This window comes from Lissotriton helveticus, chromosome 7, assembly GCF_964261635.1.
Source record: "Lissotriton helveticus chromosome 7, aLisHel1.1, whole genome shotgun sequence".
Lineage (NCBI taxonomy): Eukaryota > Metazoa > Chordata > Amphibia > Caudata > Salamandridae > Lissotriton > Lissotriton helveticus.
This window is the reverse complement of record NC_136068.1, coordinates 1,771,106,690-1,771,126,945: the sequence shown is the minus strand read 5'-3', so window position 1 is coordinate 1,771,126,945 and position 20,256 is coordinate 1,771,106,690. Positions and strand designations below refer to the sequence as shown.

General features: G+C 49.2%; 1 protein-coding gene across 3 annotated transcripts in view; it reads right to left on the bottom strand.

Moving 5' to 3' along the window:
• SMG9 (SMG9 nonsense mediated mRNA decay factor) overlaps window positions 1-20,256 on the bottom strand; it is a 193,101-nt gene that overhangs the window by 75,461 nt on the left and 97,384 nt on the right. For all 3 annotated transcript variants that reach the window (XM_078655499.1, XM_078655498.1, XM_078655500.1), the window contains 2 exons: window positions 3,537-3,634; window positions 499-611 (listed from right to left, as the gene is read on the bottom strand). In XM_078655499.1, coding sequence (XP_078511625.1) covers window positions 499-611; window positions 3,537-3,634 — 211 coding nt within the window. The remainder of the gene's footprint in view (window positions 1-498; window positions 612-3,536; window positions 3,635-20,256) is intronic.

Below are 20,256 nucleotides of genomic sequence, written 5' to 3'. Positions count from 1 at the left end.
TCTGAGGCATCTGTTCCATTACTACCATGGCAATGGCATGAAGCCTGACGTTCCACTTAATCAAGAGCATACCCAGCTTCTGGAATTCCTAATATTCTATAGGCAAAGGTACAGAGACTCCCAGGGCAGAAGGCAACTAATTCTGGCAGCAAATTTTCTTAGAGAATCTCAAGGGAAATGACCCCAAGGTAGAGGGCAAGGAATACTGGCATCAAATATAGTGCCCTTGGGATAGACTAGAAGCAAATCTTTAAGTCTTTTAAAAAGAAGGCCCACAGAAAAACTAGTTTTCATCAAAAAGCAGAGCTCCTTTGTACAATAAACACCTTTCTGGAAAACAAAGTGTTGCAATTTCCAAGCACTAGACTGAGTAAGACCGGGAACTCTAGACCCTGTAGGATTGAGCGCACACACACACATATTGCTCTGTCAGACTTCAACCCTTCAAAAACAGTCGAATCCCACAAACATTTTAAGAAAGGAATAGCAGACTGAGACCTTTGATCCTCCTCAGGGACGTTGGCAGACAGGAGAGACATCATGGTTGATTTGCCAGTGCCTTGGAGCCCTAAGACTCCCACCACAAGCACGTCCGTTTGATCGAGCAGGAACTGGGGAAAAACAAGCAGAAACCAAACACATGAATGAGGCTACGGCAAGACTCCATGTTCATAAGTAAGGAAAATGCATCAGTGTGTCAGTAAGTGACTGCTAAGGGTTTAATAGAAGGAACAGCTCTGAGTCAGGAGTGAAATGCATTGACAGTAGTAAGTGAGATTCTGAAAATGAACAGATATGTTGCAGGCAGATCTAAGGTGCAACGTGTGGGGCTGTGCTTTGATGTTAGAACTGGTAGAGCAGACTTTTTTTTCAGATCAGGATTATGATTGACTGATACAGCTATGTATGCCGATCGTCTTATTGAAATAGAAGAGTGTAGTAGATTAGGTGTGGGCAATATATTCTTCTCTACCCACTGAGTTGGCGAAGTTTTGGACACTCCGTGTTATGCTTGTAACGCGGGGTGCAAGCCAAATTCTGCAAACACCGCACGGCGGAGTTTCTTCTTGCGCATGGCTCACCAACTATAAATTGGCAAGTGAGATTTGGTATCCCTAGCACGATTTTTGTTTGCTAGCAGGGCACCAGGCAAGATTTCTCCAATGCAAGCTCTCGCGGGAGGTCAAGTGCGTTTGCGGTCAGAAAGCTGCAGCTCAAGTAGAAAATCTACACAAGCTGCAGCAAAATTAACTCAAGAAGCTGTGCCCTCTGGCGCACAGCGTGTGGTGCCATTTGTGCTGATTATTCAGTGCAGAACAAGCTACCGTCACTTCATCCCAGCACAATGTGCCTATTTCCACCCACTAGTAGAATTTCACGGAATCTCGCTAAGAAAAAGTGTACTGTACAAACATTTCAAAATAAAGTGCAGCAGTTATGAAAGCCCTTGTTCTGTAATTCTGTGTGATGAAAAAAAATATTTTAATAGGATGAAAACAAACTTGGTAATGTGCAGATGATAAATATGTTTGCTAAAACCCAATTTCCACAAATTGTTCAAACACTATATAGTTTTAGAAGTAAAACTACATGTTAGTGGGAAAGGTTTTGGCCATTTTAATGGAAAATGTGCTGTATATAAAAGACAGTGTGCTCCCACCTCATGCTTTAGTAATATATTAATTAAAAGTGAGTTTTTAAACATGAACTGAGAAACATTCCTGCCCTTGCCCTGATTGCAATGCTATTAGAAAACCAATAGGCAAGTCAGGGCTCATGTGTACCCTATATGTGGGCTGGATTCTTATCCGCTTCGGTGGCCGTCCGAACCTCACATGCGTGGAATTCTCCCACACAGCGGGGGAATTCCAGCCGCAGAGAAGCGGTTATTATGCATGGAGGAACCATTTAGTCTACTACATCAGACCAAATCGGTCTTTTTGTACAGCAGGAATGCTGAACTCACATATTGGGAGGTGCTCTCATGTGATAAGAAAAAGGTGGCTCTACAAAAATAAAATATTAGCCTAAGACGACATGACGAGATTAGTTTATGGGTCAAGTACATTACAGTTAGGTCGAACAGAATATTCAAGTTACTAGACCTGCAGGCCTAGTAACATTTTTATGATTTTTAGAGGCCTGATTTTATACAAATGAACAAATTTACCACTAACCACTGACAAAGAAAACAAAGATTTAAAATAGAAAGGTTACTTGTGCACACAGTCAATATATTGGAGATGTGGTGAACCAGAAGCCATATGTGTCATATCCCAGTGATCTTTATTTAATACGACCATTATGACATCACATGAGTACAATCATTGAACACTGCAGATACTTGAGGAAGATCTTCTGTAGAACAGTATGAAAATCACTGCAAAGTAGAAGTCAGCAAAAAGAAAAAACTGCCAGCAGCACATCTATTCACTCAATAAAACAAATGGCAATGTCTTTTGGTACAGCTGTGTTCAAGTCCCAAAACTAAAATGGAAGGGGTGCTGCTTGTCAAGACGGAGGTGCGTTGGCAGACTTGTGTGAAGTGTTCAGTACGGCAGTAGCGAGTGTACTACACAGTCGTAATGCTATGCTTTAACAATGCTGCTGGTTGGTTGCAGTTCTGGAACGGCAGGATTGCTACAGGATTGGGGAGTTAATTGGCATCGCCATGGATAGGTCCCAGTGCTGTAGTGTAGTGCTTTATAGTAGGATTAAAGTGCATTTGCCGATGTGTAGTCAACAGTACTAGGAGAGCAGAGGGAGCAGCTCTGCTAGATTAAGATGCACTGGTTGAAATGCTGGTGGTCCCAATACGAAATTGCAGAAGCTGCTGATTGGCATACTTAAGGTGCACTGCCAGAGTTCTATAGGCATGGGACAAAGGCGGACAGCAAGTGGCACAAATCTGCTCAATAATTAGGAATGGCTGATATTTGTCAGGTTTTTGAGCATCCTACAAGGATGTTTTAGAACAAAAACCTACAATATGGGGCTACAGGCAACTAATTTTGAGTACTGAGCTGAAAAAGGGAAGCACTTTCCTACAAGTCAGGCACCATGCTTACAGAGATGCTCTAGAAAGAGTGCAGTGAACATTTACAATTTTGCCCAGAACTCTAATTGCCTCTCAAACTAAGCCAACATGCAGTGCTTCAACCTAAGGCAAAATGCAGTGCTTCAACCTAAGCCAACATGCAGTGCTACAACCTCAGCCAACATGCAGTGCTACAACCTCAACCAACATGCAGTACTACAACCTCAACCAACATGCAGTACTACAACCCCAACCAACATGCAGTGCTACAACCCCAGCCAATATGCAGTGCTACAACCTCAACTAACATGCAGTGCTACAACCCCAACCAACATGCAGTGCTACAACCTCAACCAACATGCAGTGCTACAACCTCAACCAACATGCAGTGCTACAACCTCAACCAACATGCAGTGCTACAACCTCAACCAACATGCAGTGCTACAACCTCAACCAACATGCAGTGCTACAACCTCAACCAATATGCAGTACTACATACCTCGATGGCACTGTCGCACCAGTTCATCTGGTCGTCCACTAGCTTGATGCTGTGCTTCATCCTTTCGGGAGGCAGAAGCTTTGCCTGGCCAGCCACAGCTGTGGAATAAAAGACAACCCTCTTTTAAAGAGCAGACACGACTGCTGTGCAACCGACAGAACAGATCTACAGCAACCACGGTCTCTTCTATCCTTTACAGACGGACTGAAAGGCATAGAGGGAAAAACCTTTAATAAGTAAGGGGCCCGGAAGGAGAAAGAAGGGCAAAGGAAGGGAGAGATTTCCATCTGTCTTGGAAACCTCCCTGAGCCAAAAGTGGACTACTGTTACAGTTTAAAGCGTGGAGCATGGGCAAGTGCGAGATCATTTACATGGAAGACAAGGTACTGAAACATCAACGATGTGAAAGAGCTGTGGGCCTCTCTGATTTGGTCTCAACCTAGTGCAACAAGGGATCCACATCATCAACATATGATTTTTACTTTTAAGATCAGATGTCCAACTCAGAACTCATTTCATCCATAAATGAACATCCACTGGGTAGGAGCATGTGCCTGAAGGGGCATTTTGCTGTGCAAGATTTCTGCTGTTTTTCATGACGAACAAGTTATTTACCTTTGGTAATGATACATCTGTAAGAGACATATATTAGTTATAGATTCCTTACCTTTGAATTACCCCCAGGCGTCAGACTGGATTCGAAGATTTTTTTCTTTAGCAGTACCCCTGAGCGTCGGTAGGTGGAGTCGGTCAACTCTGCGCCTGTCTTTGGCGTCCTGTTCGGTGGAAGGACGTGTCGGTGTCTACTTAGATGCTGCCCCTGCGTGCTGACGTCAGTTCTTTATACGACATTCCACACTAGAAGCGCAGAGACAGGCAAGAAACTGACCACTGGTGCACAAAACTAGGTGCCAGAAAGGGAGTCCCTTACGCTAGAAGTCAGTTCGCAGAACGGGGAGGATGGGTGGGGCAGTAAGGAATCTATAACTAATATAGGTCTCTTACAGATATATTGTTACCAAAGGTAAGTAACTTGTTCATCTGAAAGAAACCATAGTTATACATTTCTTACTTTAGAATAGATAATCCAGCAATACCAACCCCGGAGGTGGGTCTGCAAACCAAGTTCACACCAAAAAGTCCTGGAGAATTGAATGGCCAAAGAAGCCGTCTCTCCGGACCTGACTATCGAGGTAGTAATGCTTAGTGAACGTGTGCAGTGATACCCATGTGGCTGCCTGGCAAATGTCACCGTGAGGGACTACACGTCCCAAAGCAGTAGTAGCAGCCCTTCGCCCTAGTGGAATCGGCGCGCAGCCCTACCGGAGGCTCCTTTTTTGCCAAGGAATAACAGATTTTAATGCAAAGGATGACCCATCAAGAGAAATGGTCCATTTTTGCATGGCCCAATCTTTATTGGAGGCCACATAGCCAACAAAGAGTTGATAATCGACCCGGAATTGTTTTGTGCGATCCAGATAAAATGATAATGCACGTTTTGGATCCAGACGGTGGAGTTTCTCCTCCTCCTTAGAAGGGGGCTGGAAGAATGTGGGCAAAGTGATGGTCTGTCCTATGTGGAAAGAGGTAACCACTTTGGGAAGAAAAGAAGGTCTAGTTTGAAGGACAACCTTGTCCGGATGAACAGCAAGGAGGAGGTTTAGAAGAAAGAGCCTGAACCTCATACACACTGCAAGCTGAGGGGATGGCAACCAAAAAAGCAGTTTTTAAGGTCAGGAGTCCGAGAGGACAATTATGTAGTGGCTCGAAAGGAGCACACATAAGGTAAGTCAAGACGAGATTCAAGTCCCACTGTGGCATTTTGAAAGGAATAGGAGGAAAGAGGAAAGTAATGCCCTTAAGAAGGAAAATGCTACTTACCAGTATGCATCTGTTCTTGGCATGTAGAGCTGCAGATTCCTACACTTCGCATTAGATCGCCAACTGGTGTTGGGCTCGGATGATTGCATGTTGTCGTCGTCTTGGAAGAAGTCTTTATAGTCACAAGATAGGTGACTCCTCCCTTGGACGATAGTGCGCATGGGCATCTGCTCCATCCTTAGATTTATGTGGTGGAGAGAAAGATACAAACAATTGCTTTGTTTTACGAAAAGATTTGGTCCTATCAATATACTAGAGAAGAGCTCTTTTAAAGTCTAGTGTGTGTAGAGCTCTTTCTGCTACAAAGTCAGGGTTTTGGAAAAACACCGGTAACTCTACAGATTGGTTTAAATGAAAAGGAGTAATGAATTTTGGAAGAAATTTTGGATTAGTTCTTAAAACCACTTTGTTACGATGTAGTTGTAAAAACGGTTCTTGTATTGTGAAAGCTTGTATCTCACTTACTCTTCTGAGAGAGGTAATAGCAATAAGGAAAGCTGTTTTCCACGTGAGGAATTGCAGTTCACATTTATGTAAAGGCTAACAAGGGGGTCCCATGAGTCTTGTAAGAACAACGTTGAGGTTACACACTGAAGAATGTGGCAACCTGGGAGGGATGATTCTTTTCAATCCTTCCATAAATGCTTTAATTGCAGGTACTCGAAAAAGAGACAGATGTTGTCTATTTTGTAAATATGTTGCAATTGCTGCAAGGTGCAGGCGTATAGATGAATATGCCAAGTTACATCTTTGTAAATGTAAGAGGTAGCAAACGATATTCGGAATGGAAGCATCCAGGGGATCAATTTGGTTATTGTTGCAATAAATGGCAAATCTCTTCGATTTAGCAGCATAACACGCTCTAGTAGTAGGTCTCCTGACCTCTTTAATGATGTTCATTCAGTCTGGTGGTAGGTTAAGATAACCAAACTCGAAGACTACAGGAGCCAGGTCGCCAGATTAAGTTGATTTGGGTCTGGATGTTGGATGTCTCCATGGTTCTGCTTTAGCAGGGATGGAGTAATTCGTAACTTTTGGTGTCGAACTAGAGAGAGTTCTAGCAGCGTGGTGAACCACGGTTGGCGTGCCCATGTGGGAGCTACCAGGATTAATTTGAGAGACTGTTGTCTGAGCTTGCGTACTATTAATGGTATTCGTGGTATTGGCGGAAAAGCCTGCGCAAATCTGCCTGACCAGTTTATCCATATCGCAATGTCCTTGGACAGCGGGTGTGGAAATCTGGCGGCGAAGGTTGGCCATTTTGCGTTTTTGTGTGTGGCGAACAGATCTATGTCTGGATGACCCCACTTGTTGAAGAATGGTTGAAGAACTTGTGGATGTAGTTCCCATTCGTGAATTTGTTGTGTCTGCCGACTCAACAGATCTGCTATCTGATCGTGAACTCCTGGAAGGTGCTCTGCCAACAGATATATGTTTTGTGGAATGGCCCATCTCCAAATGTTCTGTGCAAGCTGGGACAGTTGTAGAGAGTGTGTCCCCCCCTGTTTTTGTATATAATACATGGCTGTCATGTTGTCCGTCCGGATTAAGACAGCTTTGTTCTGTACTTGTACTTGGAATGTTTTGAGTGCAAAGAATATTGCTAGCAGCTCTAGATGGTTGATATGCAACAATTTTTGTTGACTGTTCCATTGTCCTGGAGTTGTATGATGTAGGAGATGGGCTACCCATCCTGTGAGAGATGCGTGTGCTGTGAGCACTAGTTGTGGAACAGGTTCGAGGAACGGCCGCCCTTTTGTCAAGTTTTTGGTGTACCACCACTGCAGAGAGCGATGTGTGCAGCTGTCTACCAACACCAGGTCTGTTAGTTGACCTTGAGCCTGGTTCCACTGTTGTGCTAGACATTCCTGTAACGGACGCATTTGCAGTCTTGCATATGGTACTATGAAAATGCAAGATGCCATCATGCCTATTAGTCTCATGAACCCTCTTGGCTTGCAGAGATTGTTGGTGTTGAAAGGCTGTGACTATACTAGAAATTAGCTTGCCTTCTTGTATAAGGTCGCGTGCCTGTGTATTATATTGGTCAGGTAGATGTTCTAGTAGTTTCTCTAACTGATCACAATGAGCCTCCTCGTGAAAGGAGGGCTTGTGTGTTAGCTATGCGCCATATGTTGGTAGCTTGCACAGCTATTCTTTTGCCTGAAGCATCTATTACCTTGGATTCTTTGTCAGGTAGGGGTTGCCTCACCTGAAGTTTGTGAGTTTGCCCTTTTCCTAGCATTTGACACAACTAGTGAATCTAATGGTAGTTGTCCTTTACCGTAGGCTGAATCTGCAGGTGCAGGCTTAGTTTTTTTCTCAATTCTAGGGTTTAGGATCCTAGTACGCACAGGGTCTTTAAATATCTCTGGAGCATGTTTGATGACCCCTTTAATCATGGGAAGAATTTGAACAGACTTTTGCGATTGTTCGAATGTGTCTAACATAAAATCTTCCTCTGCCTCATCAGAATGTAGTGACCCTACGGTAAATGGCAGCTCTGTTCAACAGGTGACCAAAACCAATGTTATCTTCTGGGGGAGAAGGTTTTGATGGGTATGACTGTGGGTCAGGAATATCTGGCACATCCTGTGGGTTTGGGTACTCCCAGGCTGTATCATCTATAGGGTATGGGAAAGGCTAATCTGTGTCTATCCCTCTTCCTAAACTATACTCATCATCATTTTGAGGTGAGTGTGGAGATAAAAGAGGAGAATGTGGAGGAGATCTCTGTGGTGAATTGTTAAGAGGAACAGGGGATGAAGTAGAAAGAAGTATAGGAGAAGAAGGGTGCATAGGAGATGTGGCAGAGTCCATCTTCTTGGCAGGAACTACAGGTGTGGATGTTGCATCTGCCTTCCTCTTCTTGTGTGGTGTATGGATACATGACCTGCCTCTGGGTCAATGTAGATCTTCTTTTGCAGAGGATCTGGTTGAAAAAGGTCTTCTCCTTGTGGAACTTTTGTCGGCGCCGATTTCTTCGGTTCCGGATGAGGTTGCTGTCTGTCTTTAGCCTTAGGAGGTGTTACAATGTCCTTTGGCGTAGTTTTTGACACTGAAGGTGTTGTTTTCGGTGTGGGAGGCTGTTTCGAGGGCTTGGAAGTGTCGGAATCAGGCCATGTCCATTTTGGTACCGATGACGATGGTTTCGGAGTGGAAGCTGGTCTCGTCGGCTTCGAGGTGTCGGACACTGGCTTCATACCTTTGTCTTTAGAAGTCGACGGTTTCGGAGCAGAGACTTTTCTGTTTTGGTGCCGAGGGAATTTGTGGGATCGGCATGTGCGGCTTGCTCGGTACCGAGCTACCGGAAGGCTTAATGACTTTCTTCAGAGCCGGGCTCGATGGTGGGGCTGTCGAAGTGGTCTTTCGGTGGCGACTAGGCCTGGAGGCGGAGTATTGACCGCTGCCTTCGATCTGGGTGCTGTACGTGGAGCAGGGGCAGTAGTACTCACGTGCTGACCCGATGGTATGGAGTCATCGGAGTCGTCTGCCTCTGATACTATTAGGAGATCATCGTAATCTTCTTCGGGAACGAGTGGAACCTCCTCGTTGAAGATATCCACTGGTTCCGGAGATGATCTCTGCATGTCGTGTCGACAGGCCCTCCGATCTCGGATGGTTTTCTTGGATCGAAAGGACGCGCAGGCTGTACAGCTGGATTCGTCGTGTTCTGGCGATAAGCACAGGTTGCAGACCTTGTGGTGGTCACTGTGTGGAAACTTTGCATCTTTTGAATGGCGTCCTTTCCATGAGGTGGAGGCCTCATGGCGTGGATAGGCCTAACGGCCCGCATCGACGACCGGAATCGAGCTGATGGAGTCAAAACGATGTTAGTCGATATTGAAAGTAGTTTGATACGTTTTTAGTAAGTCTTTTGCGCTTCGAAGTGCTTGAAAAGTCTATTTCTAGCCCGAGCGGAAAACTTTCATACGAACCCAGTGGCGGAAAAAAACAATCTAAGGATGGAGCCGATGCCCATGCGCACTATTGTCCAAAGGAGGAGTCACCTATCTTGTGACGACCAAGACGACAACAACATGCAATCATCCGAGCCCAACACCAGGTGGCGATCTAATGCTAAGTGTAGTATCTGCAGCTCATATGCCTCGAACATCTATTTACGAAAGGGCACTTGAAAAGAGAAGGCTGATCAGGTAGGCGAAGAAAGGCCGAAATATAGCCTTTAACAGAGCCCAGAGCAGAGCCCTGCTGGAACAAAAAAAGAAAGAATGAAGAGGAGAACCTGTGAAAGAGGGGCAGAAAGGTGATCCACAGCCTTTGCTGTGAACCATGCCACAAATTTGTTCCATCTACAGGCGTATACCGTTTTAGTGGAGGGACGCCTGGCTGCAAGATTACATTACAGACTTCGGGAGGAAGGTCGAAAGCAGTCTCCTGTCGCCGCTCAATCTCCATGTAAGGAGGTGGAGGCTGGACAGGTTCGGGTGGAGGACCGTCCCCTGTTGCTGCGACAGAAGATCCTCTCGAAGAGGCAGTCAGATCGGAGGACCGATGGGCATGTTCAAGAATTTTCTTCAGCACTCTGGTCAGAAGTGGTATGGGTGGAAAGGCGTATAGAAGACCGCAATCGCACTCACGACGAAAACTGTTGCAGAGTGAGTTCTGCCTTGGAAATTCCAACGTGCAGAACTGCTGACCTTGTGCATTCTCTTCAGTGGTGAACAGATCTAACCAAGGCTCTCCCCACCGCTGAAAGAGACCTTGCATCACCTCAGAGTGAAGACGCTATTCGTGATCCATCATGCCCCTGCGGCTGAGTTTGCCCACCCTGGCGTTCAGTGAACATGCCAGGTGTTGAACCACCAGGGATGTGCCCTGTTGTTCCAGCCATGCCCAGAGGCGAAGGGCCTCCTGACATAGGGTCCATGACCACACCCCGCCCTGTTTGTTGCAGTACCACATGGCGGTGGTGTTGTCCGTGAACACCTGCACTACTCTTCCCTTGACAGAATGAAGGAATGCTTTCAGTGCAAGAAGAATCACCCGGAGCTCCAGAAGGTTGATGGAGAGCCCGGACTCCGCTGGAGACCAGAGGCCTCTGATCTCCGCCTCTCCCATGTGGCCGCTCCATCCCAGAAAGGACACATCTGACACCACTGTGAAGTCTGGTTGGGGAAGGGAGAGGGATCTGCCACTGAAACAACCCTGGCTCGTTAGCCACCACTGCAACTGGTGTGCAGTGTCCACCGAGATCTTGTCGACATCGGAAAGATTCCACTGATGCTGTGCCCACTGGAACTTCAGGTCCCACTGCAGAACCCGCATATGCCACCTGACATGGTCCAGCAGCAGGATGCAGGAGGCCCTGAGGCCCAGCAGCCTCAAGGTCAATCTCACCGAAACCCAGGATAGAGGCTGAAACATTGGTATCATAGCCTGAATATCCCATACTCGCTGCTCGGGAGGAGAAGCCCAAAACTGTGCTGCATCCAGAACTGCTCTGATGAAAAGGAGCTTCTGAAAGGGAATCAGGTGCGACTTGGGCACGTTGATGCCCCAGCGAATGCAGGCGGTTCGCCGTAGTCTGAAGGTGGGAGACGACAGCCTGGGGCGAGCCCGCCTTCAACAGCCAGTCGTAGAGATGGGGAAAGGCTGATCTGCGACCACAGCCATCACTTTCGTGAACACCCGAGGAGTGCTGGTAAGGAGGGGAGCACAGTGACCTGAAAATGCTAGGGCCTATCATGAACCGTAGGTAACGCCTGTGGGTTGGCAGGACGGGGATGAGGAAGTAAGCGTCCTGCAAGTCCAATGCTGCCACCCAGTCTCCATGGACTAGGGCAGACAGGACCTGGGCTAATGTCAACATTTTGAACTCTTCCTTCCGGAGGAAGCAGTTCACATCCCTGAGATCCGAGATAGGACGCAGGCCTTTGTCCTTCTTGGGCACCAGGAGGTAGTGGGAGTAACAACCACAACCTACTTCTGGGAGAGGGACTCGCTCCATAGCTCCCTTGGCCAAGAGAGCCGTAACTTCCTGAAAAAGACGGGCCAAGTGATCCTCCAACATGCGATGGAATGTGGGTGGCATGGAGGGAAGGGTAACATCAAAGGGGAGGAAGTAGCCCCTTTGGGTAGCTTGCGCCTGCCTGTGGCCCTTGGTGGAACGTGGCGGGGCACCCCTTCCGTAGCCACGAAAGGGGCGAAAAGCAGACTGTGCAGGACGAGAGGTGGAAACGAGGCCCAAGTATCTCGCCGAAGCGCTCGAGCGCACTGTCCGCCTTGTCGACAACAGGCGACGACCATGTTATGTTATGTTATCTTAGGCGGATTTGTAAAGAGCACGGCTGCCCCAGCAAAGGGGCGTTCCAGCGCTGAAACCAGATTAGTACCGCTGGAGACAACAGAAAAACTTATAACGAAGGAAACAATGTTTTGATCGCTTTGCAAAAGGGCAAATAAAGCTGGAGACTATTCCCTCCCCATCTCCATAAAGATGGAGATGGGGAGGGAATTCCAGAGCCGAGAAGCCATCAAAGGGCATGTTCAAGAGGTTGATTGGACATCCCCAGAAAAGCCAGTGGATCTCAGGCAGGCATAGCGTCTCAGAGCTACTGACATAGAAATTGTTCTACCCAGCGAGTCAGCTGTGCCCAGTCTACAGGGGATGCGCACTTTGCTGCGTCTTTCCCTTCTGCGACCGCAAGTGAGAGTGTGACCCGGGCCTCCCCTGGACACTGTGGCAGCATCTGCGCAACTGTATCCCACAAAGAGTGGGTGTAACAGCCCAAGAGACAAGCAGTGTTCACCGACCGCAGTCCTAAGCTCGAGGAAGAAAACATCTTCTCTAGATGGTCCAGCTTCTTGGATTCCCTATCTGGGGGAGCAGAAGGGAACGCGCCTTTGGACATTGAAGCTTGGACCACCAAGCTCTCAGGGGTAGGGTGTTGGGACAGGAATATGGGGTTGCCCAGGGCCGGGAGGTGGAATCGAGCAATCATCCTATCCACAGGAGCCACTGTACTAGGTGTGGACCAAGGGCCTAGAAGGATGTCTGTGAGGGCCTCAGTGAACGGCAGCAGGGGCAATGAAGCGGCCGCTGCCGGCTTAAGCACCTCAGTCAGGAGATTCGTACTGACTGACACAGTAGGAAGCTCAAGGCCCAAGGTCTCAGCTGCCCTAGGCAACACCACAGCATAGGCGGCTCCCTCCTCCGTGGCCACAGTAGGAGGAAAAAGCATGCCAAGGTCTGGAGAGGTATCCAGACCACTGGCTTCCAAAAACTCTTCTCACCAGTCTGGCTCCTCGAGCTGATCTTCCAAAGGGTCAACAGAGCTCTACCAGTCCTCCTCACCTTCCTCTGGCTGCCACTCAGGGCGATAGGGAACGTCAGGGGAGAACAGGGGTACAAAAGTACTGGTCGGAACTGGTAACAGAGTCAGCCGACGTCGGTCCGGCTCTGTGTCCAAAGCAAGGGGGAGGCCAGGGTCGATGCCTATTGGGGACACAACTGGGGTCGGAAGTGGCAGAGGCGTCGTCAAAGGTATCGTGCCGGAGGAGGTGTTGTGAGGTCGGCTGGAACCGAACTGGATCCAGGCCTGGATGCCTGGGGGCCAAGCCGAGTCTGTGGGGCAAGGACGGCACGCCGGCAGAGTCGGGCTGCCCACAGATGGGGTGGAGAGCTTCGTAAAATGGACAAAGCTGGGCAGGGGAAGCTCGGAGCCGTCCCAGGAGGCTTTGAGGGGGTAGCCGAAGGATGACGAACTTCCGCGTCCCATCGGCTGACGGACGGGGAGAAGGCGAAGAGCGATGGTGCGTCTTCACCTTCTTCTTGTACTTCGACTTACCCCAAGTCGACGATAAGGAGTGCTGATGGTGACTCCGTGACCGGTCCCATGACCTCCCTCTCGACCGGGACCTTGAGCAGCGCAGGGCTGACTGTCGGGCCTCCAGAAGCTTTCGGGACTGCTCCCGTAAAGACTTCGGGTTCAGGCTCAACAGTCGGAGCACTTCGGGTCGTGGTCGCGCTCCAGGCAGCAGAAGCACAGGAGTTGCTGGTTAGTCCGTGACTGACATCAGATTGTGACAGGAGTCACAAGGCTTGAAGCCGATCAGATGGGACATCCCTTCGTGCACCAGGAGTCTAACGACTCGAAAAAGAAGTCGACAAAAGATGTAAAAACGCTGGTGAAAAAATGACTACGGGTACCGCTCTCACCAAATCTGCGAGGGCTGACACGGAAAAAGAAAGAACTAACGTCAGCTCGCAGGGGCGGCGTCTAAGTAGACTCAGCGACGTCATTCCGCCGAACACGATGCCAACGATGGACGTGGAGTCAACCGATGCCACATACTAACGCGCAGGGGTACTGCTAAAGAAAAAATATCCGGATCTAGTCTGACGCCTGGTGGGCAATTCTAAGGTAAGGAATCTATAACTAATAGTCTCTTTCAGATCTTTAGCCTACTAAGCAGCATATGAGAACAAGGTGGCCAATTTAATGCATGCTCTTGACAAACAGACTCTACAGTCTCAGGTATTTCTAAATTCTAATTTCTCCCCCCAATACTTATCCTCAGAGATTGTTTATGCATGGTCCCATTTTAGATTGTCTGGTGCACCTCTTCACCTGCTTCCCCTATTACTTTACCCAATCCACCTACTTTCGAATCTCACATTTCAATTACTAATTCTGCATAGGCTTCCACTGAAAATGCTTAGTTCTAGAGCTGGGATTAGTCCCTTTACAATGTGAGTGTCTTCATTTCATCCATCATCTGCCCACTTTCCTTTGATGCACACACATTCAAGATTCATTCGCTTCTCTTCGTAGGACTTGCCCTTTAAACCAATCACTATTTTGGTTGCCCATCTTTCTGCTTTCTCCAGTCAGTCTATATCCTTAGAAAGGTTGAACCTCGAAAACCCTGCACAGAGTCACAGAGGCGAACCCTAGAAGCAGATACAGCCTTCCAGAACTGTGCTCAATATCCAAGACGAGCCATCCGGAACTGGAGAAGATATTTCCATATGCGGTCTCAAAAATGAAATACGCCAGAATGATCCTCTAGAACTTTACAATAGTATAACCTTCACTTTCATTGTAGCCAAAACCTGCAGAATTCACACTACACCTTGCTTGGGTCCACATGCCCTGCCATTATCAATCAGTGACTAATGTCCTTTCAAAAAGACAATATTACACCATTGAAACCACTGCAAAACAGTCAAAGTGGCATCTTTTCTTTGGACGCAGGATTACCAGATATCTATAGAAAGCCTGAAGGTGGCTGGATGAGCATACTGGTCACAGTCTCCACAGAGATACCACAGCTGTTGTCTTACGCCGCGCTGCAGATCACAGGCCACAAAAAGCAAACCCAGATAAGAAGGGAATGAAAAACTAACGTTTCACCAAGAAATGCAAAGCTGAGGCACAGACGTCAGTCACCTATATGTCTGACAACCAACTCGACTGGCAGGTGATTCCTTCAGTAGTAGCCGCATGTACGGTCTCCCAGAGGATGCAGCACAAGACTGTTTCTGAGAAAACACATTCTACATCGCCAAAAGATCCTAAAATGTGCAATCACACCTCAATGGAAACACTTCTGGTGCAAACTTAATTTCTGAAGCAGAGGCGACAGTTGTTCATTGCAGCAGTTCGTATCTCCTAGGACAATGTCCACAAAATGAATCACTTATGTAAGACATAACCACAGTACCTAGAGAGATGTGTTCTAATCCAGGATACAGTCACTGTTACAAACCAATTAGCATGCATGACCTTCACGAATAAGGGCTGTACTAAGATGAGCCAGAGGCTCTGGGCACTACACACAGGAAACCTCTGACAGAGGGAGTAAGTTGAATATTTTAAACAATTTAATTTAAACACTTTGGCACTGCAACACTTTACTGTTGCTGCTATCTCACTGCTGCAGAACGTGGTAAGCAACCTGAGCAGTTTATTCCCTTTTGATGAGGGGAATGGGGCAAAGACTGTGCTCAGGACTGGGGTGGCACCAAATGTTCTAACCACTAATAAATCTCATCATCAGAGGGCCTTTAAACGTGTTATTCACTTTTAACCTCATCAAATATGGCAACTTATTTATATCAATAGGAGTTTATGATTACAGCCTTGACGGGGGGCGCGGCTAAGGCGCCGATGGGAGAGGCGGCGTGAGCCGATAGCTCCGCGCCCAATCACGGCCGTTATCCTGCTTAAACATCCTCAATTAGGTTCACAGTACCTGACCATACGCCGGAATACCCGGGGTTACTTCCGTGACCATCAGAGCTGCAATCGGGGACCGTGTGGTGACAAAGAGGTCGTTTGAAGCATCGGAGGAACTGAGAGGCGAGCAACAAAATGGCGGCGGCCATTGATAGACCAGTCCGCCCAGCGCTCTGAAATCCGCGGCAAGGGCCCCTCGGAGGCTCGGACAAGAGGACGCAGTGGGGGCGGTGCGGAGAGCTGCCGGCGGCCCTGGCGGGTTGAACGGCGGACCTGGTGTGCGGCTATGCCTTGAGTGGCCTCAGCACTGAGAGGGGAACCCTGCCCGGAGCGCTAAGATGGCGGCTGCTGGGAGGTCCGGGACGGGTACCCGCCACGAATGGAGCTGAGGCTAGGCGGTGGCTTACTGATCGGTGGAGCCTGCCGATGCTGCGGAGTGAGGTGCGACATCCGTGCGGCGCCCAGATAGTGGAAGCCTGAGGTCCGTGAGGGGCTGGTGCACGGAGCGGAGCGGTGGCTGTGCTACGTCGGTCGGCGGGGTCCCGACTGCCTACGGAGCCTCGCGGTGCACGGAGAGAGAGGGAGGACATGGCTTGGACGACGTGTGGCTGGAGGACATCTCCCCCCTGCGGCCCTGGTGAGTGTGGTGGTGTGGGCCTGCACCCGATACTACGGAGGTGGGGGCGGGAGCAGGCCTGCGGCCCCGCACGGGCTGAGAGCGTGGAGGCATAATTGCGGGCATTATTATGGTGACGCCTGGAGGGGATGAATGTACTGCCAGGATGTCATCACGCCCGGCCTGATTATTGATGCGAGCACGGAGTACAGGCTGCCTCATGCGTATTTATAAGGCCTACCTCTATTGGCCCATTGATATCTCCACCCTGAGTGGATTGTGCGCACTTTGAGTCTACCATAATCTGTTACATAGCCCCCTGGGCGGCGCAGTTCGACCAAGAGCAGGTGTACCCTGGAGGAGGAAGCTCTGTTGCCTGTTGGTCGGTGAGCAGTGAGGGGTGCTCAGAAGTGTGGATGTCACCGGATGCTTGCCCGGAAACCCAGATACTTTGGAGGGGCTATTGCAAAGAATGCGTCAGAAGAGAAACAGTGGCTGGCGGTGTGCGTGCCAATAGGTGGAGAGCTGGGGCCTACGACACCACTAAAGGGAGCGAAGAGAAACCAGCGCATCTGGAGACATGCTGCCGTTAGATGTGAATCATAGTGGGAGGTCAGACTGTGTCTAGTCCTGTACGTATAACATCTGCGGTGCCGCAGGCCTAGGCTACGCTTCGCTGAGTGACTTGAAGGCCTAATTAGTTGCGCACAACTCAAACGTCAGCCCGCGCGGACTTTGACAGAGATCTTATTGCACAGAACGAGGTCCGTTTACAGAGCAATAGACCACTGCTCCACTTACGATGAAACCCAAAGGCAGGAAAGACGACGCTGTGGAGCACGAGGGCGCCCAAGGTGATGGGGATGGTACTGAGGGAACGCTTTCGGAGCAGAGACTGAATAAACGCCTAGACCAAATCCTGGACGCCAGGACTCCCTCCACCATGACATTACACAAGTCGCGACGGGGCTGGGACTCCTGAGAGCGGACCACTCAAAGTTGGCCGACAGGGTCAAAGAGACTGAAGCGGTCATTCAAGACTTGAAACCGGTGGTGGTAGCGGTGGAACGCAAGCTGGAGGATGCGTTGAAGCGTTTGGCGACACTAGAGAAAAAGGCCGAAGATTCTGAAAGTCGTAATAGACGTAACAACGTGCGGGTGGTAGGCCTACCCGAAAAAATTGGAGAACTGGTTTCAGACTCATGTTGCCCCAGAGGGTCTCTCCTCCTTCTTCACGCTTGAGAGAGCGCATAGGGTTCCAGCCAAGCCGCCTTTGCCGGGCCGCCCTCCCCGACCTGTAGTGGCCAGAGTCCTTCATTACAAGGATAGGGATCTGCTGATTCAGAATGCTCGCTCAGCTGGACCTTTCCAGGTAGAGAATTGTGTGGTTATGATTTTCCCGGACTACACTCAGGAGATACAAAGACGCAGGGCCTCGTACTTAACCATCAGAAAAGAGCTCAGAGATGAGGGGGATTCAATATTCGCTGCTGTTCCCAGCCAAATTGAGAGTGATCATGGATGGTTCGACACAGTTTTTCATGTCACCCGAAGACGCTTGGTCCTGGCTCGAAACATACAGAGCAGGTACAGACCGCAGAGGCAAAGGAGACAGAGGACAGCCCAAACCGCAGCGGATGCGCCAATCACAACGTCTCTGCAAGAAAAACAAGACCCACCAAGCTTTACTGCTAACACAACTAGCGGCTGACAAACAAGGGGCCCTGGCGGCGACGGCGGCGATAACGGGATCGCAGAAAGAGGACTCGACTAGAGGAACGAACTCCGATGACGACAAAAGACACTCGGGCGCTGAGCTCTCGGACGAGGACAGCACCAAGGGTCCGGAGGTGACACCCAGGACGGCCGAGGATCTGTAGGTTGCTCCGCCCTCCATGAGGGTCACTGCTGGAGAACTGAACCTGATGGTGCGGAAGACTCTGGTAACACTTTTGAACATTATAACTGTGCCTTATTGTTGCAGGGGATTGTAGGGCTGGGGGCTGGGGCGAGGGCTGCCGCCTGTCGGGGATGGACCACCTTCCCATTGCCCTTAAGGCAGCTTGTGGTGACTAGTGCAGGATAGTGTTGTGTGCTTTGTTGAGGAAGTTTGGATGGGGACTGATATTGTACTATTGGGTCCTGTTCTGGGGGGGGGGATCAGGGGTGTTATTTGGGGAGTTGAATGTTCGGGGTTCCGTGGCTCTGGTGTGGGCGGAAGAAATTTGGAGGAGGAGACACTGAGGGAATATTCTAATGGTGACATTACCTGAATTGAAATGTATTACATGGAACGTACGTGGATTGCATACTATGTCCAGGCGCCATAAGGTACATGCATATTTGGTGCGCCGTGGAGCCCAGATAGCGTTGCTTCAAGAGACCCACCTTAACAAGCGGGAGTGTGTTGCATTACAGAAACGGTGGCGGGGCCAGGTGTTTGGCACTGCCTACTCTGCGTTTACCAGGGGTGTCTTGGTGTGGGTGAGAGCGGGGATTCCTTTTCAAGCTACAAACAGTGTTATTGATCCGGAGGGCAGATATGTGGCGGTTGAGGGAAGATTGTATGGAAGGGATGTGGTATTATGCAGTATTTATGCCCCGAACACAGATCAACCCTGATTTTTTGACAGACTCTCGGGGACATTGGCACATTTTCTGGCGGGTCAGGTGATACTGGGAGGGGACTTTAATTTGATCACTGATACAATACTGGATAGGTCGCACCCACCACTGGTTGACTCCCAGGTCCACAGGATTGCGAAGCAAAGGGTTGAGTGGCAACCTGATGTCTGGAGGGGGCACCACCCAGAGGATAGGGATTATTCTTTCTTCTCCGCGCTCCATGAACTGCATGTTAGAATTGACGCTATCGTGTGTAGCCATTCCTTGGCATCTTTTGCGACGCACTCGGAGTACTTGGCTAGAACTATCTCAGATCATAATCCTCAGCTGGTGTCCTTTCGATGGCAGCGTGAGAGGGCTGCGATCCCCACTTGGCGAATGCGCCCAGACACCCTGGAAGATCAGGTCTTTCGATCCGAAGTTCGAGACGGCATTGAGCGCTATTTCACAGTCAATGGAGAGTCGGCTTCTACTAGAGGAATAGAATGGGACGCGTTTAAGGTAGTAGTGAGAGGGCGGTGCATCAGTAAACACCCAGGGGAAAGAAAGGTAGTACTGGCTGATGTTAATAAGGCAGAGGAGGCACTGCGGGAGATAGAGAAGCAGAGGCCAGAACAGAGGGAACTGCAAGAGCGACTCCTAGCGGCTAAGGTATTAGTGGCGGCGGAAACAGAAAGATTGCGGAGCTATGATTATAGACAATATCTGGTGAAGGTTCATGCTGAGGGGGACAAGGTGGGCACGCTTTTGGCGAGGCTAGCGAACCCGAGGTTGGGGGGCTGTCCGGTTTTGAGTGTGCGTGCAGAGACGGGAGAAGTGGTCTATTCCCAGTCTGCGATCCTTTCTTTCTTCCTTGAACTACTACACAACACTCTACCAAACTCACTTGGACGTGGACACGTTGGACAGAGGGATACCTGGCAGGGGCTCAGCTACCGCAGTTGGATGAGGAAGACGCCGAAACACTGGGTCAAGCTATAACATTGGCCGAGGTTAGGGGAGCAATCAAGCAGATGGCCCGTAACAAGACCCCGGGAGTGGATGGGCTCCCCATAGAATTTTATGTACAATACATTGATGTCCTGGCGCCCCACTTGTTGGAGGTCTATAACGAAGCGATGGAGCAGGGCCACCTGCCGCAGTCCATGAGACAGACGCTGGTCGTCCCCCTATTGAAACCTGGGAGGGAGAGTACTGATGTGACCTCTTATAGATCGCTATCTATGTTGATGGTGGACTATAAAATACTGAGCCGCATATTGGCTACGAGGCTGCTACCCCACATGACTGCTTTAATCCACGAGGATCAAGCAGGATTTATCCCAACTAGAAACACCTCGTCCAATATCCGCCGCCTCATACGAGTATTAGGGAGCGACCTGGGTATGGATAT